The following is a 10,072-nucleotide window of genomic DNA, read 5'->3' as shown; positions in this document are numbered from 1 at the left end:
AGCTTTTCCGGCTAACATCCTGAATATATTTCTGTTAAACTTATTTTTAAATTAATTTAACGACCGTAAAATACTTAAATAAAAATTCCAATTCGAAATGGTTTGCTACAAGCTTGCTACGTACTCATTATAAGATGAATTTTATGTACATAATAATGAGTTTCTTAGAATAAAATAATCATTATAAGTTTTAGAATACATAATAATTGCTATAATATTCTAATATCGTAAAAAGTATAGTGTCACTTATTTGGACAGAGTTATAGTAATGTGCACCTAGAACACTTTCGTTATGAGGCGTGCAACAATGTACACTGTTTTGAAAACGACAACAAAATTTATAACCCATAAGAAACGAACAATATGACTTCACCACTCAGAACTACATGTACAGTCGCAACATAATTAATTATGTAACACCTGTACAATCAATTAGATAAGAGGTTTGTCGCTGTTGTCTGGTAACCCCGGCAGTGACGCGTGCCAAATTATAGAAAGGAGCGTCAAGCGTGTACGACAATCGTCATCAGACGCAGCATGTGCAACAATTAGGTACACGCTTTATATGAAATGTACAAGGTCAAGGATGAATATTTACGAAACACAGATTATATAATTCACTAATGGAGGGATTAGCAGTTTATATAATTCACTAATGGAGGGATTAGCAGTACTACTTACTGCTGAAACATCGTACTTTTAATTAACTGATTTCTAGAGCTCAATTTTATTTGTGGATTAACGCTTCTAAATACTGATAAATATTTTTAAATTATTAAAAGAAGATCGAGCTTTATAGAATTGTATTCCGATAGAAATAAAGATTTGAGTGTCTCGCATTTTAAGGAGTGCTACGTTGTAGCATTTTAGGAACCAGTTTATCAATTGCTGACTTGCAATATTTTTTTTTAATTATGTTAGTTGCTTGTGTTTCATTGAAATAAATATATTATCATATTTCTGTAAGTATCAATTTGTAGATCACTAAAATTGTTATATAGCAGATATATCACAACATGATCTCTGTTTCACAATTTTCTTAAAATGTTGTCCAACGCATATAAGTAAGCATTCAAATGAATGCGATTTCAGAACATAGGAATAACGTAGCAATTTGTGTCTTTACTCATGTATAAAATGTGAGTTGCGATTGAAGCTATGAATAACTGCAGAATTCCACACAACTCAATTTTTCCATTTCAAACTCTCGGATATCAAACGCGCTGTAGTTTGAAACCCTTCTGGCACGTAAATATTACTATTGTTTGCGCGGAAGGATAGATAAAACTGATATGAAAATAACTTTATAACTTTTATTCTGAAAATACTCTCACCTACTGTTCTTTTTCAACTACTTCTGTATGAAATTTGAATAATGATAAATGTAGTTATGTGTATTTTTTATTTTATTTCGTAAATCACGCTGTATCCTAGAGAGATTGTGTTTCCATGTGAACATCTGATTGCTAATTGAGTTTAATTAGGTAATATGGGGTTTAAGTAATTAAAAATCTTATAGTCAATTGCATAATTACATTTACCAGGTGTTTTGATGTAGAATCACAGCTATTAATGGTACGTTCACTTGCTATTGGTAGTCCGTGGTTAATGTAATCGCTAGACCACAAAATAAATATTAGCTGGCTTTCGGAGCTTTGCGTGAAAATTCCTAGCTGCATTTCTGCTACAAACCTATTAAATTACAAGTGATTTTAGTATTTCCCTGGGAATACACTTTGGGTTCGGATTTTATGGATTGAAGCTTATGTAGTGATGTATATTTTAGCAAAAGTTTGTATAAATAGTGGTCGCCTTTGGTTTTGGATGAGATTTTATTATATTGGACGGTAGGAGTGGTAGGTTTAGAAATTCAAAAAATAAATCGACAGTCGGATCGGATTTCGAATTGACGAAGAACACGGAAGACTCACTAACTCAAGGAATTCAATTTGTCAAACAAAAAAACTGATTCCCTTTGTTCCCTTGATTTCCCTTTAAAATTAAAATTTTCAATGATATAGTTATTATGAAGACAGGTAATATGATGTAAGTCAGCATACCATTTAATTATAGTATAGCAATGTATTTTTATTTCAGTACAGTAATTCTATGAATTCGTAGCATAATCTATTATTATAGAGGATACTATAAATCACAATTTTCAAATACCAATTCATGTATTGCATGTTCAATATTATTGAAGAAATATTTGCACTGCGGCCAATATTGCAATAATGCTTGAAACATAACTATTATAATGCAATTTTCAATTAAAACATCTAGTTCTATTATCAGTATGGGTTAATTCTGTTTTATAACTTCAATAATCATGCACTGACGTTACTCATAAAATAATGTTTATTATTATATCTATAATTATTTATTGGCGATACGGTAACGGATTTTCATATATTTTTGGCATGTTTCTGTTAACTTCTCGATAAATATATATTTTGGAATGTTTGTTAGAATATTATTTAATACTTTGACGTACCCTAGGTACATGAAAAATACAAATCTTCATTAGATCTAAAATGTTTTAAATAAATTGTTTTTTTATAAAAAATAATAAGAAGCTTTGGTTACGTTATTATGACAATAGCCACCTACTACTTTATATAAATAAAGCTTATTATACTACTTCGTTAGCTTTATCTGATTATTTTTATAAAAAAGGAAATTTGTTTTTTGCCCTTTAGTACTGTTAAGTGTATTTTAGGAATTTTAGCTGAGTAATACTAGTCAATTTGTCCTTTAAGTTCTGTATCTTGTATCAATTCCATTTCTGGACTAACTAAATTTAGAAAAGCATTATTTATACTGTGGATGCACTTGTGCGCATTAGCTGGAAGGTTATCCAAAATTATAGTCGAATAATAATCATTATTTACGATACCTCCCACGCTATGCGCTTCTGTTTGATAACATATAAATAACTATGATAAAAGTATGTGCTTGGTTATTCATATTCATAGATAATATTATTTTATAGCACGAAATATCAAAAGTATTCTGTCTCATAGAGTATGAGACAGAATACTTTTGATAGAGATTAACGCACAAATTTAATAGAGATTAACGCACAAATTTTCGCACGAAAACCGCTAAAAGATAAGGCTGAAATGCAGTGAGATCATTAGATATCCCGAAATATAGGCAATTCTTATAATGGCAATAGTCTTACTCTGTAATTTATTCTTCTATAATAGTCAGTGAGTTAATATCTGTTTGGACTTTTTTATAAGTAAAATAAGACAGTAATAATGCCATAACAAAATGCTACGCTACAGTATGAAATAGTTGTTTAGATAGGAAAACATAAAAATAGTTATAAACAGAGTTAAGTAAACATAATATCAGATATTTAGATTTTCGGGATCACAAAGAAAATAATTTAAATGTTTTTATATAATTATGTTATCTGTCCATGAAAAGATAACTATTGCTCACTTCTCGCTTCAATAAACTACCTAAATATTAACCGAGGTAACGCGGCGTAGAACCTCCCTGAACTATCGTAAATCTTTCTGATAGAGATGAGATAAGACAAACTTTTACTTTTAAAAACTGTGCAAATTAACTTAGAAGCAACTTTACACGTGCCCTTGTCTTTGCATCGATAGATATTTGTACAAAAATATGGCAAATATCCAAATGATTCGATGGAGCATTAATAAATTTTTGTCACATAAATTTTAATTGGATCGTATTAATTTTATCGCGTCGTATTTGGCTTGAATGTGCGGACATGGTCTAGTCGTTTGACAATGTGTAGTGGCCTTAACGATAAGAGTTAAAAGCGATAGAGTAGCCAAAAGGAAAGTACTCACGGTTTGAGTCGGGATGTGAACCGGAGTCCGCCCGCTACACTCTGGGGATCGTATCGCGTATTATAGTATTAGCGAACTTCATCCAAATACAGGGACTAGTGTTCCTCATTCTGTTGTTCGCGATAGTTTACGTTTTAGTGCAGTTCTTTTAGTCTTCACTCACACGCCGCCCAACCATGGTGAGTGGTAGAAGTAGTGTTGTGCCGAATTTTAATTAATTTATAAGTGATTGTGCTCTTAAATATTCATTTGCTTATTTACAGGAGGAACTCGACAAAGACCAAATTAACAGTATGTATAAGTTTTAATTAATTTCGGTGATATTCCTTCGTACGCTAATTAAACTTTTGTGGTTTCAACACTTGCTATTTAATTGTTCGAGCGGGTTTCAATTTTCAATTATTTATTAAAATTTGTTTCGTGTCTTTTTCTTGAATTTTGAATTATACTAATTATTTTCTGATTATTAATTATTAAATATTATAAAGCTAGCCTCTACATAGAGCATATTTTACGTTATAGTTCTCAAGAAGGCCTTCGAAGCTTTCGACCACGAAAAGAAAGGATGCATAGGCACGGTGATGGTCGGTACGATCCTCGGCATGTTGGGTCACACCATCACAGACGATATGCTGAAGGAGATCATCGATGAAGTTGACGTTGATGGTAATTTTTTGATTATTTCTACTTTATATTTTGTTTTCGTGGTTTCAAAAAAAAATAAGCTCCAAGAGTCAGAGATTTTTGATAGACAGCTTACTCTATCTTAGAAGCTTTTATGAAGTATCTTTGTATAAACATCAATTTGCAAAGTATGATTAAAATAAATTTAAAATGTTTGCATGTGACAGTTGAATAATTTATATTCAAGTTATTTTTCACATACATTTTACAACTCTAATTAATCCCATGAATTATTATATAGTGTGCGAATGCTTTCAAGTTTTTCTCTTCATCATCATCTTAACATCAGTAAATTTGGATCTTAACTATTTTATAGCTTTTCTATAGTACCAAACCAATACCTACGTATATAGTCATATTCAATGATATTTTTATTGGTATAGCAACAATTTTCGTCTGGCAGATTGTTTATAGTTTATTATTAATGCTTCCCAACAGTCACGTTTACTTTGATATATTGTATAATATCAATACATTAGAATACTATACTTATATCTACTAGAGATCGTAAAGGAGTCAGTGTTGACAGATATTCACCCTTTGCCAATTATATCTCGTGCCAAAACGTAGTGCTGAATGCTTTATTCTTTTTATATTAAATGATCATAAATAATAACTATTATGTTTGATGAAAGAATATATAATAATTCACCCTAACTAAAAAGCTATCTATGTACATCATACCACTCTATTATGTAACATTACATTATACTTTAGGTTTCTGTTTATAGCAAAAATGAACAATTCTATGATTAGATAGTACGGTAGTTCACTGATATGCCTGGAAATACTTTCAAAGTCAATGTTTCATCAAGGTTAGCCTTCCTCTATACAAAAACGAAGGAATAATGAAGCAATTTTGCCTTACTATAAATTTTTAATTGTTGTTTTATATAATTATATTTTACTAGCTTCCCTCCCGCGACTTCGCCCGCTTTGTCCAAAACCTAATGAATTATAACTACCTTCCTCTTGAGTCAATCTCTAATCACTATCTATTAAAAAAACCACATCAAAATCCATTGCGTAGTTTTAAAGATTTAAGCATACAAAGGGACATAGGGACAGAGAAAGCGACTTTGTTTTATACTATGTAGTAATATTGCGAATGTATTTATTTAAAATAGGATCTGGGGAGTTAGAATTCGAAGAGTTCGTAACGCTGGCCTCCAGATTCATGGTTGAGGAAGATGCTGAGGCCATGCAGCAGGAACTGAAAGAAGCATTCCGGTTATATGACAAAGAAGGTACTATAATATTCTGATCAATTATGTACATCTTTTTACGAATCCAAATATGTAATTATTTTTTACAAAAAACTTCAAATACTCCTTCAAATAGTCAAAACTAGATCCTGGAGGTACGATAGCATAAAAAAATAATTATTAAAATCTGGTCATCCAGTCAGTTTGTTAAATAGTTACCTCAGAACTACTTTGAAAACAGAAAATACAGTCGATTAGAGAACCTCCTATTCAACTCGAGTTGGTTAAAAAGAAAAGATTAGATATTGAAAAAAAGCTTCTATAAAACTTCAAATAATCTTGTAGATTTTATCAAGTTTAATTATACAATAATGGTTAAAGCATTCTAATTAACCACTTGACCTGGTTGATTGTGTATTGTGCCCAGAATCAAGTTACATTTGAGACCATAGTAAATAATCAAAGGTCGAGAGTGGGCGGCAAATACGGGTATTGATTCCTCGTTTCAATGTGAATTGTAATTATGAGCTAAATTCATATTTTCTAGTGAAATTGTGACGTTAATTATCCAAAAAGGTATCTGTTTTAATGCTAATCACATAATATAATAAATAATTAACTGACCGACGATCAATGACCCGGCGACAAAGTGAAAATTTATGAAGACGCTTTTGCTTTCTTAATAAAAATTTCCGTAAATTTTCATTATATTTTTATAATAATTATTCCGATAATTGAGGCCGAGAAGAATCCAAAAAAGAAAGATCATTAAAATACCGAAATAATGTATATGAATGGTCTATAATTGCATTATTTATTGACACATTATTTCTTAGAAGTTAATGTATGTAAATTATGGAAGTGCTGCCCAAAAGTGAATATAATTGCAGTAATTATTACGGTATACCTACCTCCCTAAATTATCGAGATTTTTCAAGTTACCAATTTATGTCAAAAAGCAAAAATTTCATTATTTACCAGTTATCATTTGCCCACTATGTTCCAACTGCAGGGGCCTCCTATAAAGGATAACGGATAATTTTATAACTTGTGTAAATTTATTATCACCCATCGATCTGTTTCTTTATAATAATTGGTTTATTTATTTCTTCAAAGGGAACGGCTACATCACCACCCAAGTGCTGCGAGAGATTTTACGGGAACTCGATGATAAAATCAGTGCTGAAGAGTTGGACATGATGATTGAGGAAATTGACTCTGACGGGTCCGGAACAGTTGATTTCGACGGTAAGAATTTTCTCTATGTTTATATCCATAGAGAATTTCATATTACGTTTTTTATTTACAAAATAGTAAAGGATATGACTAAAATTGTTATTATTGAATATTTTGCAACTGTTTACAGAAATATTAAAATATAAAGCTGGTTGTGACAATTAACTTTATTTTTTAAAACATGTACCACCAACAGCCTACATTAAATAAAAAACGTCTCATTTATTCCCAGAAAGATATAGATAAATATATTACTACGTTACGATGATGAAAATAAGAATAATAACAGCAAAAAAATTCAGATAAACATCCCATAATGTCCTGCTTTGTTAATTATTTTTAACCACAATGCTTAACTTAGAACAACACGAATTTTTAACAATAACATTATAAATTCACAACGCTAACTAGCTTCGGTACGAGCTATTAAAAATTTAATTTTCGGCTAACCAGCTTTATCCTGCCCTTTACAAGGTACTATGAAATAGTATTTATTCATTATATAGTAAAATAGCTTACCGCCCGCGGCTTCGCTCGCTTTACCTAAACCTAACTATATTATATAAGTACTGAAACTCTTGAATCACTCTATCTACTAAAAAACCGCATCAAAATCCGTTGCTTGGTTTGATAGTTTTAAGCATACAAAGGGACATTGGGACGGAGAAAGTGACTTTGTTTTATACTATGTAGCGATAGACTCGTGACATAAATAACTTTTCTAGGTATATAGTGCTACATAATATAGATAAAGAATTTTATATTTTCAACACATATATTTTATCAGTCGCGTATATGGACTCGCTTTTTCCACTTAAAACCGCTCTTTCGAATTTTATATAGAGTGTTTTTTTTTGTTCTTGGATTATAAATAAGTACGCATACATTTTAGGGTTCGACGCCTTATAGTTAAAAGCTGAACGCTTTAATCCATACTAATATTATAAATGCGAAAGTAACTCTGTCTGTCTGTCTGTTACTCAATCACGCCTTAACTACTGAACCAATTTGCATGAAATTTGGTATAGAGATATTTTGATACCCGAGAAAGGACATAGGCTACTTTTTACCCCGGGACATAGGATAGGTTTTACCGGAAATCCTACGGGAACGGGAACTATGCGCGTTTTTCTTTGACTGCGCGGGCGAAGCCGCGGGTGGAAAGCTAGTTTCCTATATGTAAAGATAAAATGTGGAAAGACTCTGCCTAACTATGAGAGTGTTGTACCAAACTAATAATAATTATTAATTTATTTTAAATAATTATCATTTTTTCTTTCAGAATTCATGGAAGTAATGACTGGTGGTGATGACGAGAGATAAGCTTACTACCCTTTAATAATAGGCAATAATCGATATTAATGTTACCTATATGATTGCATACCTCATTTTTGAGATAAATAAATATCTTTGTCAATATTTTTGGTCTATTATTTATATTGCTGATATATTTTCAAACTAGCTGTGCCCCGCAGTTTTACCCGGATTTCTCCGCTCCTGTTGGTCTTAGCGAGATGATATTATAATACCTATTGCCTTCCTCGATAAATGTCTAATAACGAAAGAATTTTTCAAATCAGACTCTTGTCTTTGAAGAGACAGAAAAACAAACAAAAATAAACTCTTCATCTTTATAATATTAGGATAGATGCTTATCTTGCTAATCAATGATGTATCTGCCATTCTCGTAATTTAAGATATTTTCATGAAAGTTTAAATCAATCAATGTAATTTAGTTTATAGCCAACGAATTTATCAATTTTTCACTCGTTAGTACTTGTACGTGTTTACTAACTATATTTAAAAAAGTTTAACAAAAACATGCTCCAAACGTTATTTCTTAACGAACATAGTATTATAATATGTCCTTTAAAAGCTACTCTTTAATAACTATTCTTGGAAAACTTAATTTAAATAGTACAGTATTTCATGCTATAAATAAATATAATATAGCACTTATTATGCTTCTTAATAACTTCGAAAGAAACAAGAAATGTTCAATGAAACCGGAGCACAACTTCAACTGCAAGGATCTGATTACAAAGCGCGGCTATTGAGTACGAACACTTCAAGAGTTTCTTTCAATATTAAAGCTTTCCTTTGCATATATTTTCAATGAAATTATGTATAAAACATGCTAAAATTAGACGAAGCAATGCTCTTAACGAGTTGCTAATAACAGACAAAAAACTATTTTTAAGAATTTTTAACTGTATGAAACCTGGTTGGTAGATATAGGTATAAAGTTAAATTGGTTTGTTTGGCCTGTTATAGTTTATGAGTGAGACGTCACATATCCAGTATACAAAATAAGTTTATTTTGAAGGAATCTACTTGGATCAAAAGCATCTTAAAATGGTTATTGTTATAATATAAATCTTTCCTAATAATATGATTATTGTTGAGCTTTTTTAATTTACAAACATCTCACTTTATTTACATAATCATACACTCCGATCCGTTAAATGTAAATTATGTTTGTAATTTACACATAATTTACTTTACTTTTATAAAAGCACAAATCAAGCTTACAATTTGTTTACAAACTGTCACACGATTAAAGTTAAATGTTTACAATTCATTCCATTAATTGTAAACGGCAATAATGGCAACGATAGTTACCTTTAAAAAAAATAACCTTTAAAATATTACCGATACAAAGTTATGATTGTTTTGTATATAATATAATATCTTAAATACTGAATTAAACATACTAGGTTTGCAATCGTTTGCCCCAGAGTATAGCATCCGACGTGATATGGATGCACAACAAATGTTTTGTGCAGTGTATCTTCGCTTTACCCGTATTTCTGTTAAATAGCTTTTGCAAATGGTCTATAAATATTCCCTCTCATCGTACGGTGGTCGGTAGTACGGTGACGATGGCTTCCGAATTTGATCCGAAAGTACGAAATGTCGTTAATTGGTTAGTTAATATTTAATCATTGCATTAATGAAATGAAAAGCAATTATTATGAAATCTTCAATCATTAGTCAAAATATGGGGTGTGAACGGCCTTTATTAGAAACATTTTTTATTACAAGTGGGAAAGATTATGATTAATTAATATTTTACCACAAAATTGGGTGACAATCACTACATAGTATAAAACAGAG

At 30.7% G+C, this 10,072-nt stretch overlaps 1 protein-coding gene across 1 annotated transcript; it reads left to right on the top strand.

The window, feature by feature from the left end:
* Nucleotides 1-3,755: 3,755 nt before the first annotated feature.
* Nucleotides 3,756-8,374, top strand: LOC123691385 (troponin C, isoallergen Bla g 6.0101). The gene is made up of 6 exons (XM_045635736.1): nucleotides 3,756-4,009; nucleotides 4,094-4,121; nucleotides 4,353-4,496; nucleotides 5,642-5,761; nucleotides 6,836-6,967; nucleotides 8,238-8,374. Exons 1-6 carry the CDS (start codon nucleotides 4,007-4,009, stop codon nucleotides 8,276-8,278), a joined length of 468 nt encoding a protein of 155 aa, XP_045491692.1. The 5' UTR covers nucleotides 3,756-4,006; the 3' UTR covers nucleotides 8,279-8,374.
* Nucleotides 8,375-10,072: the final 1,698 nt, after the last annotated feature.

The sequence above is a fragment of the Colias croceus genome, chromosome 4 (assembly GCF_905220415.1).
Source record: "Colias croceus chromosome 4, ilColCroc2.1".
Lineage (NCBI taxonomy): Eukaryota > Metazoa > Arthropoda > Insecta > Lepidoptera > Pieridae > Colias > Colias croceus.
The sequence above is the reverse complement of the archived record's forward strand: the minus strand, read 5'-3'. Positions and strand labels throughout refer to the sequence as shown.

Excerpts from the sequence above, each read along its gene's own strand:
- LOC123691385 (XM_045635736.1), top strand. Across the intron at positions 4,497-5,641 it reads CGATGAAGTTGACGTTGATG|GATCTGGGGAGTTAGAATTC; the intron begins GTAATTTTTTGA and ends TATTTAAAATAG. Across the intron at positions 5,762-6,835 it reads CCGGTTATATGACAAAGAAG|GGAACGGCTACATCACCACC; the intron begins GTACTATAATAT and ends ATTTCTTCAAAG.